The sequence below is a fragment of the Triticum aestivum genome, chromosome 2A (assembly GCF_018294505.1).
Source record: "Triticum aestivum cultivar Chinese Spring chromosome 2A, IWGSC CS RefSeq v2.1, whole genome shotgun sequence".
Taxonomy (NCBI): domain Eukaryota; kingdom Viridiplantae; phylum Streptophyta; class Magnoliopsida; order Poales; family Poaceae; genus Triticum; species Triticum aestivum.
Window position 1 is genome coordinate 720207951 of NC_057797.1, and position 19597 is coordinate 720227547.

Here is a 19597-nt window from a genome sequence, read left to right on the forward strand (position 1 = left end):
GGGTCATGAGTGTCGTGAGGGCTGCCATAGATTTCGGCTTTTCCTGGCCAAGGTGCCGGGCGAGCCACTCATCGCGGATGTTGTGCTTAAAAGCTACTAGGGCCTCTGCATCCGGACAGTCGACGATTTGATTTTTCTTTGTCAGGAACCGTGTCCAGAATTGCCTGGCCGATTCCTCTGGCTACTGAATTATGTGGCTCAAGTCATCGGCATCTGGTGGTCGCACATAAGTGCCCTGGAAGTTGTCGAGGAATGCGGCTTCCAGATCTTCCCAACAGCCAATGGATTCTACTGGCAGGCTGTTGAGCCAATGCCGAGCTGGTCCTTTGAGTTTGAGTGGGAGGTATTTGATGGCGTGTAGATCGTCACCGCGGGCCATGTGGATGTGCAGGAGGAAGTCCTCGATCCATACCGCAGTATCTGTTGTGCCGTCGTATGATTCGATATTTACGGGTTTGAAACCCTCTGGGATTTGGTGATCCATTACTTCGTCTGTGAAGCATAGGGGGTGCGCAACGCCTCTGTACTGGGCTATATCGTGACGCAGCTCAAATGAGTCTTGTCCACTGTGTGCGGCTCGGTCGGATTTACTTTTACTGTATCTGGCGTGACGATTATCGTCTCGCATAGTGGCGCGCCCTCGTGATCCGTAGATCGATCTTGCGTGTTTTGCTTTGTCATCCAATATGTCTCGCATGTCTGTTGTATTTTCCCATGCTTTGACATTTTTATTTGAGTGGCGTCGGGGTGCAGGCTAAGCTTTTGGCTGAAATGCCTCTCTGTCGCGGCCACGAGGTGGCCGATCAGCCGCGTCATACGCTAGAGATATAGGTTTTGGTGCTTCCTCCTCCAGTCGGGGTAGCAACCTGCGCTTTGGGTAACTCTTGGAGGGACTTTCGAGTTTATATTCCTCGGCCGCAAGGACATCAGTCCATCTGTCAGCTAGCAAATCTTGATCAGCTTGAAGCTGTTGTTGCTTTTTTTAAGGCTATTTGCCGTGGCTATAAGCCGGCGCTTGAAGCGCTCTTGTTCGATGGGATCCTCGGGCACGACAAATTCGTCATCGTCAAGGCTTGCCTCATCTTTGGAGGGAGGCATGTAATTATCATCCCCCGCCTCTCCATCTGCTGCTCTCTCGGGAGGGCTGGCTTCTCCGTTCTCCTGCTCTAAATCTTGCTGGAGGGGATTGTTGTCATCTTCGGCACTGTCCGGAGTGCTATTATCTCCTGTGCAGGTATCATCGCTTTTGCCTTGGCGAGACTTAGAGCGGCGCCGCTGACGTCGGCGCTTGGGTTGCTTCTTGGAGGGGTCATCCTCCGCTGTCCCATCGCCATTGCCTTCTTTGGGTGTGTCCACCATACATATCATATGATGAGGTGGCTGTCCGGTGCCCTATGGGCAGTGGTTCTTGTTCGCCTCCTGCATCGTCGTCCATACCGTTGATGTCTTCGGAGTCGAAGTCGAGCATGTCGGTCAAATCGTCGACAGTGGCTACTAAGAGTATCTCCAGTCGCGCGCCAACAGGCCCTCTCCAGGCAATTTTGCCGCGCCGACGTCGAAAAAACGGCCCAGTCGCACCCCCAGAAGCCCTTTTTCGCCGTCTCGGGGCAAAACTGGTGCCGGCGGACCCAGGCTGAACCCTGCTTCCTTGGGGGCCTGGGGCGTCAGCACAAGAGAAAAGGGCACGTGGGTCCGCCCTGTCGGTGAGGCGAGCGCCTCTTCCCGTTGTTTCTTCTCGCGTTTTCCCCACTTCCCTCCCGTACTCTTCCTTCCTCCCGCCAATCTCCCTCCCGCTCGCCTCCCTCCCAGCCGGCCGCCATGCCACCGAAGAAGTACGTCGCCCCCCGCGCGGCGGCAACCGCGACCGCCTCCATCGCCCAGCCGAAGCAGAGAAAGCCAAGGGTGCCGCCGATCAAGACATCGGGCATGTCAAACGCCGAGTGGAGGGCAGAAGTTCAGCGGCGGGAGGCTGTCACTGCCGACTGCTGGAACAGGGCCATCGCCAAGAAGGCCTGCGACAACGCGGCGCGCGCGGCTGCGGCTGCCTCGGCGGACGAAATTGAGGCCGAGGCGACTCGCGCGGGATGATGAATCCACCTAGAATCCACGCCCAGTACGCGCCCTGGGGCCAGCAAGGCGTCGGCTCTCCGCAACCATGGCGATCACCCTTGCCGGGCTACGCTGACGGGGACACGCACGGTGAGTTCAACCCAAATGTCACCTTCCCCCATGGATACCCGGCCCAACGCACGCCCTCTCCCGCCTTCGCCGGCATGTAGTACCCTCCATACAACTACTCGCTGCCCGCCTACGCTTCCTCCCCGACGCCCCTGCTACACTGTGGCCTGCTGCCCTTCTCGCACCTCGGCGACACCAACGAGACCGAGGCCGACATGGACGACATCATCGCGATAGGTTCGGCCGCGGCCGCCGCATCTCCCGGGTTCGTCACCCAGGACGAGGTGGTGGATCTCAGCGGCAGAATGGACGGCGAGCTCGGCTACGTCTACGGCAAGGACGAGTAGGAGGAGCAGAAGGAGGAGGACGTCGAGGAGGAGGAGGAGGAGCCGACGCCTACGACAGCGAAGGGGCGCAAGAAGAAGCAGACGGCCAGGACAGGCGAGCCGCGCATCAAGTGGGCGTCCAAGGAGGAATGCCTCGCCGAAGCATGGAAAGTCGTCTGCCTCGACCTGACGATTGGCACGAACCAGGCATCGACACGTACTGAGACCGCATCAAGGCCGAATTCGACGAGCGCAAGCTCGTCGACCCCTACTTCAAAGGCGTCTACATGCAGCGCAGCTCCGAGGCGATGGCAAACCATTAGGGGTGTATCCAGGGGCGTGCAACGAATGGCATGGGGTCGTCGAGGAGGTCGCGGCTCGCCCGGAGAGCGGCGCCAGCGTCGAGGATCAGGTATGCCACGCCGGCCTCTCGCCTCTCTTCGCCGTGTATGCGCGCCAACTGTTTGTCCCTCCGCGCAGTTGCTGCGCATGTTCACCCTGTACCGGCAGAGCAACAGCGACGCCAAATTCAAGTACCTCCACGTCTACAAGCGCATAGACAAGTGCGAGAAGTGGGCGGACGTACGGCGCACCCTCGACAAGGCCAAGGAGACCTACAAGCCGGACGCGCCGACTCCTGGCGCATCGGAAGGGCGGCCGGACGGCAACAATGTTGCCAAGAAGGGGAAATAAGCCGACACGGCCACCGCTCGATTGCAGGAGTCCATCGAGCACTACCTCGCCGACGCGCAGGCCCGGGCCGTCCTTCGTGAAGAGAAGACCGAGGCGCGGTGGTCGACGTTGATGTCGAGCAGCGCCGTCAAGCTCGACCTGCTCCGGACGAACGTCGCCGCGAAGAAGAGAAACACTGACCTGGCTTTCCTGCTGGGCGGGGCGGACATGCTCCAGAGCACCGACGAGGCGGTCAAGGTGTGGTACTTGGCGAAGCGCGGCCTCATCCTGAACCAGCTTCCCTCGACAAGGCCGCCGACGCCGACGCACACGCCGCCGCTGCTGCCAAGCCCACGTGACGACGCCTCCATGATGCCCAGCACCACCGAAGCCGCGCCGACACCGCCCAGCGCAGAGGCTGCTCCGACACCGCTAAGCCCGCACATGCCAACTCCGCCGACGCCTGGGGCATAGCCCGCAGAGGGATGCGCACGCGAACTTCTGCCGCTCTATTTTTTGTACGCCGAACTGTGGCTTGCGATCGCCCGACTTGTGGCGTCTTTTGTGAGAGGGAACAACCAAGTTTGAAATTTTCACGTCCTGGGGGCGCGACTGGGAGTTAGGTCGCCCCCAGGGGCCGAACTAGCATCGGTTCGCCCCCAGACCGCCCTTTTTAGCGCCCTGGGGGGCCGAACAGCTGGAGATGCTCTAAGTGGGTGGTGGGTGGGCGGCGAATTTCTTCATCATCCGCATCCCAATCCTGCCGGACATAGTTCGGCCAGGACTCTCCTGACAAGGAGAGAGACCTTAATGAGTTCAGTATGTCGCCGAAGGGAGAGTGCTGTAAAATATCCGCGGAGGTAAACTCCATGATTGGCGCCCGGTCGGATTCGGTAGGCACGGGCGCAGGTGGTTCGGAGTCCGTGGCCGGGGAAGAATTCGGCAGTTTGGCGTCACGGCTCTCGTGAAGGGTAAGGTCGATACTCGGCTTGATCGTCGCTGAGGATACGGCCTCCGTGGCGGGGTCTATCCACCCGTCCATGGATGGCGCAATTGGCTCCGAATTGAGGGTCCGAGCAGTTGCCGGTGCGGTCTCCTGAACACTGTCCGATGGTAGAGCTAAATCATGCTCATCGTGACCGTGTGGCGCACTCAGCAGGGGCTCGAATCCGTCGAAGATCAAGTCTCCGCGGATATCGGCCGTGTAGTTTAAGCTTCCAAACCTGACCTGGTGGCCAGGGGCGTAACTCTCGATCTGCTCCAGATGCCCAAGCGAGTTGGCCCGCAGTGCGAAGCCGCCGAATACAAAGATCTGTCCGGGGAGAAAAGTCTCACCCTGGACTGCATCGCTATCGACGATTGAAGGAGCCATCAAGCCTAATGATGACGACACAGAGGAACTCTCAATGAAAGCACCAATGTCTGTGTCAAAACCGGTGGATCTCGGGTAGGGGGTCCCGAACTGTGCGTCTAAGGCGGATGGTAACAGGAGGCAGGGGACACGATGTTTTACCCAGGTTTGGGCCCTCTTGATGGAGGTAAAACCCTATGTCCTACTTGATTATTCTTGATAATATGAGTAGTACCAGAGTAGATCTACCACGAGATCAGAGAGGCTAAACCCTAGAACCTAGCCTATGGTATGATTGTATGTTGTCCTACGGACTAAAACCCTCCGGTTTATATAGAAACCGGAGGGGGCTAGGGTTACACAGAGTCAGTTACAAGGAAGGAGATCTGAATATCCGTATTGCCAAGCTTGCCTTCCACGCCAAGGAGAGTCCCATCCGGACACGGGACGAAGTCTTCAATCTTGTATCTTCATAGTCCAACAGTCCGGCCAAAGGATATAATCCGGCTGTCCCGATACCCCCCTAATCCAGGGCTCCCTCACCACCATTCTGGATGAAGGTGTGTTCTTCTTGCCGGCCATTCTCGCAAAAATCCTTTGCCACTGGTTTGGGGACAACCCGGCCGGTTTCCGGGTACGGCCGTTGGCCATTGTCCATTTCGAATTTGAAGTGGCCCATGTAGGCGTCGCATGGGAGATCATACATAAAAATGTCTAGACTTGGGGGCCGATGCACGTGGCTGTCTCCTTGAGTAATGGTAAACGTGCCAGGCTGGATGTGAGGCGCAGACCTAGGATGTGCACTATGCACCCCCCCTTTCCCCTTCGCTACTTGGACCTTACCCTGGCACGGTGCAACGCTCCTCCAATCACTCGTCAGTGTGAAAAAATCCTCTTAGCCCGGTTTTCCCACAGCCTGTGGAAGAAGAGTCTCCGCGGCTGCATGCACCATGCAATAGTAATCATGCTCATGTCTTAAATCCGATTCACTCGCAGGCTGCCATGCATGCCGACCAACCCGATGGCCCGACCTGCAGGCACGCTGATGAGATCCTTTCGGCTATCCGGGACGCCCCTGCTAGCTGTCGCGGAAACCAACATAATGACATGTCTGTCCTGCGCCATAATTCCTACTTGCATGCCCTACTGTCACGTCTGGCGCCTGGGAATCAAGCAAGCTCAGCGCAGCGCGTCGCCTCCAATGCAATAAAGCAATGTGCAAAGCCTAAGGATTTGCATCTTAGATGCTATAGGTGCCTATCTTACAGCCACCGGCGTAAGGATTGCAAAGACCCCATTGTCTGTTGGTCCTGCCGACAGGTGGGCCACATTCTATCCCAATGCATCTCCCGGCGCGGCTCATCGTCTTCGTGCACTACCCACATGCCTCCTTATAACACGACGGTGTCCCCCCCGCTCTCCCAAGCCTTCCAGTCCCCACTGCCTCCTCCTGATCTCTAGCACTTCTACCTCCTAAGCCTGGGCCTCTCGCCTCCATGGAGCCGGTGGTCCGAGGCCATCCCACCTCTCTCGATGTTCACTACCGACTGCTTCCAGACCAGAATGACCAAGTTTGCCTCATAAACATCTCTCCGCCCATGTCTGGTTTCCTTCCTTGGTTCAAGCGCCTCTTATCGGAACGGCGTGGCATCACTATTGTCCAGTTTGCCAGATGTGCTACTGGGAGGCAAATCAAGTGGCCGCCATGAGAGCCAGCCCATTGGAAACTGACACCCGTCGAGATGGTAAGCCCGACACAGAACGCCTCTGCTTGATGACAAGAGCCTTAGCACTGCTTATTTCTACAAGTTTCTCACCTTTCGAGGAAAAAACTATACGCCAGCCTGCTTCATTTGGGACAGAATCATACCCCACAAACACCGCATCTTCCTGTGGATTGCGCTCCGGGACAGACACGGCACCAGAGATAATATGTTAAGCAAGCATTGGGATAAAATTGTTTCACATAATGGTTGTGATATATGCCCAGCTGCGGAGACAATGAGCCACATTTTACTATGATGCAAACTAGCACAAGCACTATAGTCCAACTTAGGCCTGTAGGAGCTAGCCACATCTTCTATAGAACGTGAAGTTTTCCTATTCTCGAAACAACCAAGGGCACTGCACGGCAAGCTATGGCATATTCTCTTCGCGGCATGTGCGGTCACACTTTGGAATGCCAGGAACGCACAAGTGTTTGATGGATCTTTTTGGCAAGAGCGCCAGGTATACAATGGAGTCACTGAGCTGATCAGACTATGGAGCCTGCGTGCCCCACAACATAGTAGGCGGAGCCTTTGGAATTGGGCAACTGCTTTTGCTCCTAGTTAGCAAGATGTGTTCTCTCCCGTTCTGCTATCCTGCACTATGTATCTTAGCATAGGCCTGGTGATGGCATGATGTACAAATTGTGTGGCGTCAACATCACCTTCATGTAAATGACTGTGGTCATCCGGGTTTTCGCCCATTTTGAATGCATAAGGTAGAAAATGCTCTACCTTTTTATTCAAAAAAAATATCGGCATCCCTGTGAGTCAAAATCATTGGCACTATATGTTAGTCTCCCTGTTATCGGTTTTCTTGTCTTTTCTCGTTCTCGTGTTCCCGCATCCCCGTGATCAATTCATGCTGTGTCTGGCCAGATGTTGATGGATTCTGTCACACTGAGAGGGCCTGAAGAATATCTTTTCATCGCATGAGGAGAAAATCCTAGTCTCGAGCTATCTAGTCCCTTGCCATACGTTTCCTATGAACATGTAAATTGTTGTTATGATCACCCTGTTATGGTTGACGTTGGACCATCCCCAAAGTGCATCATCCAGTATGAAGTGACTCAATGTTCTCATGGTCTAAAAAATTGTGCATATGTTAACTTTCTATGTTATGGACTATAAACCTGTGACGAAATTAGCTGGAAGTATAACATACAATTGGGTCAATTCAACACAAGTGTTCCTCCAACATTGTGCCCTCGATATTGTTGACATCATCGTTACACTTAACTATAACCATGATCAGGAAAACAAAATCATCATGCAATACTTGAGCTAGTCCTAACGGCAAGACTAGGAACCTTATTTTTACCGTTTATAATCCTACACGTGCATGTGATTTTTTTCTCTGACCTCTTAGTTTTCACAAATTCGAGAACCATAGCAATTTTATCATAGAATATAAACATCAATTATAAATTTAGAAATAAATAATAACATAATTATTATTGCCTCTAGGGCATATTTCCAACAATTGCTTCCAAGAAATTCAACAACCGCCTTGATCCCCACATCCCCGATAGAAACCATTTGACGGGTGGTAAGACCATCGGCGATGGTGGTTTCTCCGTGAATAATCAATCTGAATAAGGGATGTTCCTTCAGAGATTCAGTGGGATAATTCGAGTGCACAAAGCATGTACACATTAAGCACACACACAAAATTTGGAGTCATAATTTAGGTACCTCCCTATATGGGCGGGCATGTAACTTTAGTGCAACTACGCCCGTTAGGATTCAACAAGTTCAATCTGCTGGATATATAGGAAGATAGGGGAGGGGTGTTTTGGCTCCCTGGAGCATATGCTCCCAGATGAACAGTAAATTGAAAAAAAAACTATTTTTTGTAGATGTGTTTGTTAGTCCCTTCTAGTACTCCAAGGTGTGCTGGTGCTAAGGCTACCACATAGGCAAAAAAATGATGTGACAAAGCACTTGTCGGTGTCAAAACCGGCGGATCTCGGGTAGTGGGTCCCGATCTGTGCGTCTAGGCCGGATGGTAACAGGAGGCAGGGAACACGATGTTTTACCCAGGTTCGGGCCCTCTTGATGGAGGTAAAACCCTACGTCCTGCTTGATTAATATTGATGATATGGGTAGTACAAGAGTAGATCTACCACGAGATCAAGGAGGCTAAACCCTAGAAGCTAGCCTATGGTATGATTGTTGTATATGGAGTTGATTGCCTACGGACTACAACCCCCCGGTTTATATAGACACCGGATAGGGTTAGGGTTACATAGAGTCGGTTACAATGGTAGGAGATCTTGAATATCCGCATCGCCAAGCTTGCCTTCCACGCCAAGGAAAGTCCCATCCGGACACGGGACGAAGTCTTCAATCTTGTATCTTCATAGTCCTGGAGTCCGGCTGAAGGTATAGTCCGGCTACCCGAACACCCCCTAATCCAGGACTCCCTCAGTAGCCCCCAAACCAGGCTTCAATGACGATGAGTCCGGCGCGCAGAATGTTCGGCATTGCAAGGCGGGTTCTTCTCCAAATCTTGTGTACCTGTAGGAATAATGTCTGATTTTTGTAATGTAGTGCTCCTCGGCTTCCACGCCCAATAATGGCCGTCTTCCATGTGTCAAACGAATGCGAAAAGCCGGGGCGTTTTTACATCCATACCCCTAGCCGTATGAATGAGCCGCCTATGTAACGGGATGGGGATTTAGGTCCAAACCACATCTTCTCCTTTACGTGAGTTATCATCGGAGCGCTTCCAGCAAAGGTCCATTCCAACATGACCAGCCGTCGCAGCTCCTCCCCTCGCCCCTCCGGTGCCAAACCCGGGGACTGGGAGAGTTTCACCATCCCGCATAGCGAGTTAGTGTCGCTTCTGGCCAAGGGATTTCTCCCTCAGTCATACATGGTCCCGGTCCGAGCCGGTCTCGCCACCTACAATGGCAGAAAACAAGCGGAGAGCACCCCCAATCCTTCTAAAGGAGAGCGGTTGTGCCTCGTCCCCTATCTAATAAGGGGACTGGGATTTCCAATTCATCCATTTCTCCGCGGGCTTCTGGAGTTCTACGGCCTCCAGCTGCACAATCTCATGCCCGCCTCCGTATTGCATATTGCGGGTTTCGTCGCCCTTTGCGAGCTATTTTTAGGCGTTGAGGCTCATTTCGCATTGTGGAAGAGGTTATTCTGCCTGGTGCCCCATTCTCAAGAGGGGTCCATATACCAGGTGGGCGGAGCCGAAGTATGGCGCATCGCCGGGACCGGATACCTATCCGGAACCCCAAAGAAGGCGTCCGAGGACTGGCCTTCAGAATGGTTTTACATAGATGACGTCCCGCTACCGGACCCTATCCGGGTCGGTCTCCCTGAGTTCAACAGTGCTCCATTGAAGAAACGTTTGAGCTGGCATCCGTGGAGCTCTCAGAGAGAAAGGGACAGAGACGTCCTTTACCTGATGGGCCGGATAAGACTGTTGGCTCATTCCGGACTAACCATGATCGGAGTCATGGCCGCATGCATTATGCGGGGGGTGCAGCCGCTTCAATATAGAGGCCACCCCATGTGGGATTTCAACGGGGAGGATGACGCCACACGTTACGGTCGTAAGGGGCCGGCCTCAGCTGCCGCCTTAGTAAAGATCTTATCCTCTTTGTACAAGGGAGAAAAGGAGGAGTTCCTCCGCGTCAACCTGCGGGCCGGATTCAGTATGTATGATCCTCCAAGTTGGGTAAGTGAACAATTGCGCTTGCCCGTTTGTTTTGTACTCCATGGTTAGATAGGTAGTCTAACGACTTCAATGCAGGAACTACGACAGGAGGTAAAGGATATAAACAGCCGCCCTCCACAGCCCTAGGACCCAGAACGGTCCCTCAATCCGGACTCCGAAGAGGATCCGGACATATCGGTGTTGCTTATCGACGGGGTGTTCTATCAGCTAAGCAAGGACAATACCTTGGTAGCCATTACGGCGGACTACCCAGGGTTAATCCCGGCCTCCCAGGTGACAGAAACCGGGGTCTTATTCCCTTGAAAGAGATTCCACCCGCACGTAGCTCGGTGTTTCTGACGACAGCCGTGTTTTGCAGGGGAGATTTCTGAGGAAGGAGGCCGAACCTGTGGCGGCTAGCCAACGAGGGGCCGCAGGGCCCCGTGGGGAAAAAAGGAATGTAGTCCGGACTGAGATGCTGGCGCAAAGGTATAGTGCACCCTTTATTTCCCTGGAGTTATTCTGTCAGGGCATATTAACGTTCGTGCTATCTTCAGAACGAAGAGACCTCGCCGGACTACATCCGGAGAGGTTGCGAATCGCGCCTCCACCAGCCAGGCTCCAACGTCTGGCAAGGAAGCGGAGGCGAGCACAAGGCGCGCACCGGACGCTCCTCCGACAGAGGATGCGGACAGGATGTCTGCCACAAATTCTGAAGTGGAGAGTGCCATGAACCACAGGCGTCGCCGGACAATTCTACGCGACGCTTGTTTCTCCCAAGAGGCTTTAGATGCCTTTAATTCGGGAGATACGTACCTCCGTGCCGCTCAAAATGGTTTAGCCAGAGCCACGGAGCAGTATGTAAAAGACATACGGGTAAGAAATTTTTCGTTAAATATATATACGCCAGTAGCCCCCAAGACTTGAAGCAGTTAGAGCAACTGATTTAAGGATCATTTAATATGCAGCTTCTTACAGAGAAGAATACCGTACTGTCCCAGGAGCTGGAAAAATGCAAGGCCCAACTAGAGGCCGCACTAGCCGCATCAGGGGAGCCCAAAGAGACCCCCTCAGGTAAGATACACTTCGAAAGATTAGTATTGTGTGGTGTGGGTGCAAATCTGACAAATCATATTGCAGATGGCGCCGGACTCTATCCGGATAAGCAACAACTCTTACGCTGGCTAAAGGCCGGTGAGAGTACGTTGACAAAGGTGAGGCTAGAGAAGAATGAGCTTCAGGATGCCAACACCAAGCTGGACGTCGAACTTAAAGATGTTCGTGGCCAGCTGTCGGACTCCACGAAGGAGAATCAGCGGCTTCGACGCGACATTTCTAGTAAGTGCTTGAACGAACTTTGAAAAAAGAGTTCGGCGAGGAAGTCGACTAACAGAGTAATGTCTGTAGGTATGCTCACAGGTCGTCCTGCAGAGGAGATGCCCGGTTCTAGGGGTGACCTTCTTCCCGAACTCTTGCAACTGCACGAGCGAATTCGGCAGGCGATGCGGGGTATTGCCCAAGCCTTATGGCCTGCCCACTCCGTACCCGAGGGCCTTGGAGAGCTTGCGGAGAAGCTGAAGGGAGCTCGGTGGCGCTTCCGGTTGTGGAAGATATCGGCCTGCCGACAAGGCGCTAGGGAGGCCTTGGCCATGGTGAAGACCCGTTTTACGAAGTCTGACACAAACCACATGGCCGAGGTCGGACCAGTGGGGCCTGACGGGAAGGAGATCCCTGTAAGCTTAGTATACAGCCAAGTAGAGTTGGCCGTGAAGTATTCTCAGCAGGACTATAAATTAGACAGCCTGTTAGATGGTATAGAAGAGGAATACAATCAGTCAGAATGACTGTGTAATTTTGAATTTTACATGTGTAATGCCTTCTAGCCGGATTGTAGATCGTTTGTCGTTGCCGACCTTTTCGCTTCAACCTCGGGACCTGACGGTCCGGAGTGTGTCCGAATACCCTAGCGGTTATATAAGAACCGGGGTATGCATGGAGACCAGGCGTAGGGGTCATCAGTGCTTTATCAGACAAGTGCCCAACTAGTTATGTTATATTACATGGTTAGTAAGAAACATCTTCCAGAGAGAATAGTTCCGTTAAGGGTTCCTTTCGCTGGGAGGCATGCCCTAAGGTGCATGTCCGGACAGCGTGAAGAGACGCAAAAAAAGCATCTGGGGGCGCATAAAATGAGTAAAAAGATCATCTTTTATTTCGCCGACCGAATATTCCCTTAAGAACGCTAGCTTTCGGCTTCACCCAGTCTGAGGTACACATCTGGCTGACCCGGCAGTAACAATCGCAGAGGTGCTCCCTTTACCGCCTAGCCAAACAATCGGGAACGTAGGGGTAAGCACAGGAGCCAGGCAACCCAGCTTGGCCAAAACTTAAGTCATATCGATGCATATAATGGTGAAGAAAAAGGTACATGCAGAAGTTTGACGCATGTGTTGGGCGTGAAGCCCGTATAAATAAGCTTCTGTCAAAGAAGCCCCCGGGTTTAATAAGCGCGAGTGGCGCGTCACTAGATGAGCCTTTAAGGGCTATGAAAGAGAAAGAAAAAAATGGGAAGGAGAGAAATGTAAGACTGAAAAATACAAAAAGGGATGGACAGAGGAAGGAGACGAACACAGAGTCCGGTGCTAGGCATAGAATCTTCGGAGACAGGTGGCATTCCACGGGTTCGGCTCGAGTCGGTTGTTCGACGTATCTCGCAGGCGGTACGCCACACCAGTCAGGACTTGGTCGATTATGAATGGAACTTCCCACTTGGGCTTGAGTTTGTTCTTTTTCTTATCCGGCAGGCGTAGAACTAGTTCGCCAACATTGTAATTTTTGGGCCGTACTTCTCTGCTTTGATATCTTCGGGCCTGCTGTTGATAAAATGCGGAACGGGCTTTTGCCACATCGCGCTCCTCCTCCAAGGCGTCCAAGTTGTCCTGCCGATCGAGCTCGGCTTCTCTTTCTTCGTACATGTGCACTCTAGGTGAGTCATGAATTATGTCGCAGGGCAGAACTGCTTCTGCGCCGTACACCATAAAAAATGGTGTGTACCCGGTGGTGTGATTTTGCGTGGTCCGCAGCCCCCATAGCACGGAGTCGAGCTCCTCTATCCAGTGCGTGTTAGATTCCTTGAGGGACCGCACCAGTCTGGGTTTAATGCCGCTCATGATAAGACCATTTGCACGTTCGACCTGGCCGTTGGTTTGTGGGTGATAGACAGAAGCATAATTGAGCTTGATGCCCATGTTTTTGCACCAGAGTTTTACCTCGTCGGCGGTAAAGTTTGTACCGTTGTCGGTTATGATGCTATGGGGGACGCCATAACGGTTTACACCCCGGATATGAAGTCTATCACAGGTCCGGATTCGGCCGTTTTAACAGGCTTGGCTTCTATCCATTTGGTGAACTTATCCACCATGACCAGTAAGTATTTTTTCTATGGGTTCCACCTTTAAGGGGTCCGACCATGTCAAGCCCCCAGACCGCAAAAGGCCAGGTGGTGGGTATAGTTTGGAGTGCGGTGGGTGGCATATGGCTTTGGTTGGCAAAAAGTTTGCAACCAGCGCATCGTTGGACTAGGTCCTGAGCGTCTGCTCGGGCCGTCGGCCAGTAAAAGCCTGTACGGAAAGCCTTGCTAACAAGGGACCGAGCAGCGGCGTGGTGACCACCGAGTCCGACATGAATTTCAGCCAGGAGGTTCCACCCTTCCTCTTCGGAGATGCACCTTTGAAGGACTCTGGTAGTGCTTTTCTTATAAAGTTCTCCCTCATGGACTTTGTAGGCCTTAGATCGCCGCACTATGCAGCGGGCCTCGTTTTGGTCCTTCGGGAGTTCCTGCCTAGTAAGGTAGGCTAGGAATGGTTCTGTCCACGGGGCGATAACTGCCATTATTACGTGGGCTGAAGGTGTAATTTTGTTGGCAGAGCCTCCAATTGTGTCAGATTGTTCGGCGTCGAGTGGTGCGGCTGGGTTCGGGCTGTTATTTCCAGGTTCCCCCTCCCATGCTATGGATGGCTTGAACAATCTTTCCAAAAAGACGTTGGGGGGGGACTGCATCGCGTTTTGCTCCGATGCGTGCTAGGATGTCCGCCGCTTGATTGTTTTCTCGGGCTATATGGTGAAACTCCAGCCCTTCGAACCGAGCTGGCATTTTTAGGACGGCGTCGCAGTAAGCTGCCATTTTTGGGTCCTTGGCGTCGAAGTCTCCATTTATTTGGGATATCGCGAGGTTTGAATCCCCGCGTACCTCTAGGCGCTAGATACCCATGGATACTGCTATCCGGAGGCCATGTAGGAGGGCCTCATATTCGGCTGCATTGTTGGAATCCGTGTACATGATCTGGAGCACATATTGGACTGTGTCTCCTGTGGGGGACGTCAAGACGACACCGGCCCCCAGTCCGGCCAACATTTTGGAGCCGTCGAAATGCATAATCCAGTTTGAATATGTGCCGTACTCTTTAGGGAGCTCGGCCTCCGTCCATTTTGCCACGAAGTCGGCCAAAACTTGCGATTTAATAGCTCACCGTGGCTTATAGGTTATATTGAACGGGAGAACCTCGATGGCCCATTTTGCAATCCGGCCCGTTGCATTGCGGTTGTTGATAATATCGTTTAGTGGCACTTCCGAGGCTACTGTTATGGAACACTCTTGAAAGTAGTGTCGTAGCTTCCGGGATGCCATGAATACCGCGTATGTAATCTTTTGATAATGCGGGTACCATGATTTGCATGGAGTGAGGACAGTGGACACATAGTAGACCGGCCTTTGAAGGGGGAATTTGTGTCCGTCCGTTTCCCGCTCGGCAACGAGCACTGCGCTGACAACTTGGTGTGTTGCTGCAATGTACAATAACATTTGTTCGCCGGCGATCGGCGCGGCCAGGACTGGGTTTGTTGCCAATATGGCTTTTATTTCATCAAGTCCAGCCGTGGCAGCATCCGTCCACTCGAAGTGTTCGGCGCGCCGAAGGAGGCGATAAAGGGGTAGTGCCTTTTCTCCCAAGCGGGAGATGAAGCGGCTTAAAGCCGCCACGCATCCAGTTAATTTTTGTATTTGTTTAAGGTCCTTTGGGACATCCAATTGTGACAAATCTTGGATCTTGGCTGGGTTTGCTTTGATTCCTCTACCGGATACAATGAAGCCCAAGAGATTTCCGTCTGGAACGCCGAAGACGCATTTTTCTGGGTTGAGCTTGATGTCATATTTTCGGAGGTTATCGAATGTAAACCTCAAGTCATTTACTAGGGATTCGACATGTCTTGATTTGACGACCACATCATCCACATACACCTCCACTGTTTTGCCGATCTGGTTTGCCAGACATGTCTGGATCATGCGCTGATATGTTGCGCCGGCGTTTTTCAGCCCGAAGGGCATTGTGTTGAAGCAGAATGGGCCGTATGGTGTGATGAATGTTGTTGCAGCTTGGTCTGATTCTGCCATCTTGATTTGATGGTAACCGGAGTATGCGTCGAGGAAACACAACAAATCGTGTCCTGCGGTGGCATTGATAATTTGATCGATACGGGGGAGGGGGAAGGGATCCTTTGGGCAAGCCTTGTTAAGGTCTTTAAAATCGACACACGGGCGCCATGATTTGTCCTTCTTTGGTACCATCACCAAGTTTGCTAGCCAGTCCGGATGTTTTATGTCTCTGATGAATCCGGCCTCTAATAGCTTGGCTATCTCCTCTCCCATAGCCTGTCTCTTGGGTTCGAAAAAATGCCGAAGGGCTTGTTTGACAGGTTTAAATCCTTTTAGGATATTTAAGATGTGTTCGGCCAGCCTGCGTGGGATCCCTGGCATGTCTGAAGGGTGCCAGGCGAAGATGTCCCAGTTCTCTTGTAGGAACTCTCGCAGTGCGGCGTCTGCATCAGGGGTCAGTCGTGCCCCGATGGAAGCTGTTTTATTGGGGTCCATTGGATGGACCTGGAATTTGACTATTTCGTCAGCTGGCTTGAAGGACGTGGATTTGGATCTCTTATCGAGTATCACATCATCCCTGTTAACCGTGGAGCGCAGCGCAGTCAGTTCCTCGGCCGCTAAGGCTTCGGATAGCGCCTCAAGGGCTAATGCGGCCGTCTTGTTTTCGGCGCGGAGTGCTATGTCCGGATCAATAGCTAGAGTGATAATTCCATTCGGCCCGGGCATCTTAAGCTTCATGTACCCGTAATGGGGTATTGCTTGGAACATTGTGAATGCTTCCCGCCCTAGTAAAGTGTGATATCCGCCGTAATGGGGTATTGCTTGGAATCTGGCCCAGTAATGATGTATTGTTTCCTCGGGCATCTGCCTGATTTGGGAGAGATCGCTTATGATCGGGTGGGCGGGTGTCATTGAATCTGAAACCTCACCCAATCCAAGATTCGGAGGCCGAAGAGTTTCCGAACTCTGAAGTTCGGATTCTTGGATGTTGTCCAGTGGATCTGGCCCGTTGCCTGATCCTAAGCTCAGGTCTTGAGTTACATCTCCCCCTCCGCGGGTATCCGGCTTGGAGGGGTCGGGAATTCGGACGTAGCTAGTCCTTAAAATAGATGAAGGGTCGCCGCATTGCGTCTCTACCACGGCAACGTGGTGGGTGACTTGGGGAGAGTTAATTTCTCTTAGATCGGGTTTAAGCCCAACCTGGTCGTAATCCGTAGCGACCCCCAGGGCGGCGATGCGATCCAAGAGCTTGTTTAGGGAAGAGAGCTCCATTGGATCTAGCTGCTCGACGAGCTCCGAGCTGACGTGTAGGTTGCTTTTGATGACCCGAGAGGTCACCGTCGGCGCAACAGCCGAACATGCGGTCATGAGGAAACCACCTAGCCGGAGGGTTTGGCCGACAGCCAAGGCTCCCTTAGCAACGGCGCCGTCTTTAAAGACGGGAGGAGGCATCCTTCCTGATTGTGACGGCACAGAGGAACTCTCAATGAAAGCACCAATGTCGGTGTCAAAACCGGCGGATCTCGGGTTGTGGGTCCCGAACTGTGCGTCTAGGCCGGATGGTAACAGGAGGCAGGGAACACGATGTTTTACCCAGGTTCGGGCCCTCTTGATGGAGGTAAAACCCTACGTCCTGCTTCAGTAATATTGATGATATGGGTAGTACAAGAGTAGATCTACCACGAGATCAAGGATGCTAAACCCTAGAAGCTAGCCTATGGTATGATTGTTGTATATGGAGTTGATTGCCTACGGACTACAACCCCCCGGTTTATATAGACACCGGATAGGGTTAGGGTTACATAGAGTCGGTTACAATGGTAGGAGATCTTGAATATCCGCATCGCCAAGCTTGCCTTCCACGCCAAGGAAAGTCCCATCCGGACACGGGACGAAGTCTTCAATCTTGTATCTTCATAGTCCTGGAGTCCGGCTGAAGGTATAGTCCGGCTACCCGAACACCCCCTAATCCAGGACTCCCTCAGCACTTAAAGAGGAGAAAGAGCATTATGCTGACCCCGAAAGGAAACGATGATAAGCGTGTGAAACTGTGCAAAATGGCTACCAACCCATGCGTGAAGGAATTTAGTTTTAAGCAATTAAATGAGAGGAGCTTAGATACAAAAGTTCAGCACCTATGTATTGAGAAGATTAGTTACTATGGTTGTTAATGCACTTAGCATTTCACCTAAGCACCAATGCATTGGAAGATGTGACAAATTTCATGTGAAACGCAGCAGCAATGTTTCGTCGGTGAAAAAAACAAATTTGGGGTCACATTTTTGGATGACATTTGGTCTTCTTTTTTTTGCACATGCCAAAATGCTTAACCTTTTCGCCTCAAAATCTGCAGGTAGCATTTGTATGTGACTAAGATCACATAAAAATTTTGTCTTGATTTTTTTCACATTCGACAAATTATTTTTGGGCCCGGGAGAATGTGCTCCCGTGAGCCAAATTGAATTTCCGGAAAGATAGTCGATTCCAATGAAATTTGGTGTAAAGAAAATACACAGAACATTGTGTCAAGGATGGTCAAAATAACAGCTGGTGTACTCAAATAATAACTCCTAATAAATAAATAGTTTTAAAAACTCTGAATAAAACACGCGAGAATAGTTTACGTACAGACATGTAGCCCACTGAAAGAGTGGCCTTTTCTTTTCCCGCCAAGACACCAACCATGCCATATGCCAACCACACCTGTCATCATTATTTTCGTTTGGCATTACAGTATTTTACTCCCTGGACCACATTCTTTGCACACCAGAATCAATAAACGTTGACGACGAGGGCCACGAGGGGTGCCATCCATGCCAACCCGGCCTGCATGATTAAGTCTGAACTGCTGTCCCTCGTGGATACTCGGCGACCGGCGACCTCACCAGACCCCATCCGGCACCAACCCCGCGCTCCGGGACACCTATTTATAGCTCTCGCCGCGCACGCTCTGGGCAACCAAGCAGCCGCTGCAACATACTGCAACTACTTTGCACTAGCAACACAACGCTCTGACTGAGCTCATAGCCTTCGCGCCTGCCCGTCTTAACTAGTTGATCGCCGCAGCAATGGCCTCCACCAACAGCTGGACCCACGAGATTGAGTCCTCAGTCGCGGCACCGCGCCTGTTCCGTGCCGGCGTCATGGACTGGCACACTCTGGCACCCAAGCTCGCGCCCCACATCGTCGCCAGCGCCCATCCCGTCAACGGCGAAGGCGGCATCGGCAGCGTTAGGCAGTTCAACTTTACCTCAGGTACGTACGCATCACAATCCCATACAACCCATGCGTGTCACCTCAGTCTAGAAATCCGGCGTGTATCTATACATGGTCAAGCGAAAGCATAACACGCAGTTGATCATGCAGCCATGCCCTTTAGCGTCATGAAGGAGAGGCTAGAGTTCCTGGACGAGGAGAAGTGCGAGTGCAAGTCAACCCTCATCGAGGGCGGCGGCATCGGCTCGGCCATCGAGACCGCAACGTCGCGCATCAAGGTGGAGCCGGCGGCCAACGGCGGGAGCGTCGTGAAAGTGGACTCGACGTACAAGCTGCTGCCAGGCGTGGAGGTGAATGACGAAATCACCAAGGCCAAGGAATCCGTCACCGCCATCTTCAAGGCCGCCGAGGCCTACCTCATCGCCAACCCCGACGCCTATAACTGAATCTGTTGAGAGATATCATACATGATTATGATGTCCCTAGTTTGAATTCCGTGTGTTTTCTTCCCGATGTAATAAAGCTGCTCCAATCTCTAAGCTATAATAGTGACGCCGAGCGCGAGAGCACCGCCAGAGTGTGGACGTGAGAAGTTAAAAGGTTGAGTATTTGTAACTACCAAAGGGTTCTGTTGTTTGATGATATTGGTGCTTGCTTATGTGAAATACCTAAACACTCTTATATACTGCCTCAATTCTATAATTCTTGTCATAGTTTTAGTTTTGACCTAAAAGCACAACAAGAATAACGGAACGGAGGGAGTTTTTGGATTTGGAAGTTTATGTGTCGACCTCTTACACAAATCCTATATGTATGTGTAATACCTAAACACTCTCCCGAAAATAGAAAAGCTAAACACTCTTATGTGCAAAAAAGAAAAATGTTTGCATGTCATCAAAGTCTGTTTATAGGAATCCAAGAAAGACATTTATTTGCTACTCCATTTGCTTCTAAATATAAATCCTTTTAGAGATTTTAATA

The 19597-nt window shown here is 52.1% G+C and overlaps 1 protein-coding gene across 1 annotated transcript; it reads left to right on the forward strand.

Moving 5' to 3' along the window:
* Window positions 1–18345: 18345 nt before the first annotated feature.
* On the forward strand, window positions 18346–19310 carry LOC123186192 (pathogenesis-related protein 1). The gene is made up of 2 exons (XM_044597977.1): window positions 18346–18655; window positions 18767–19310. Exons 1-2 carry the CDS (start codon window positions 18469–18471, stop codon window positions 19060–19062), a joined length of 483 nt encoding a protein of 160 aa, XP_044453912.1. The 5' UTR covers window positions 18346–18468; the 3' UTR covers window positions 19063–19310.
* The last annotated feature ends 287 nt before the right edge of the window (window positions 19311–19597 follow it).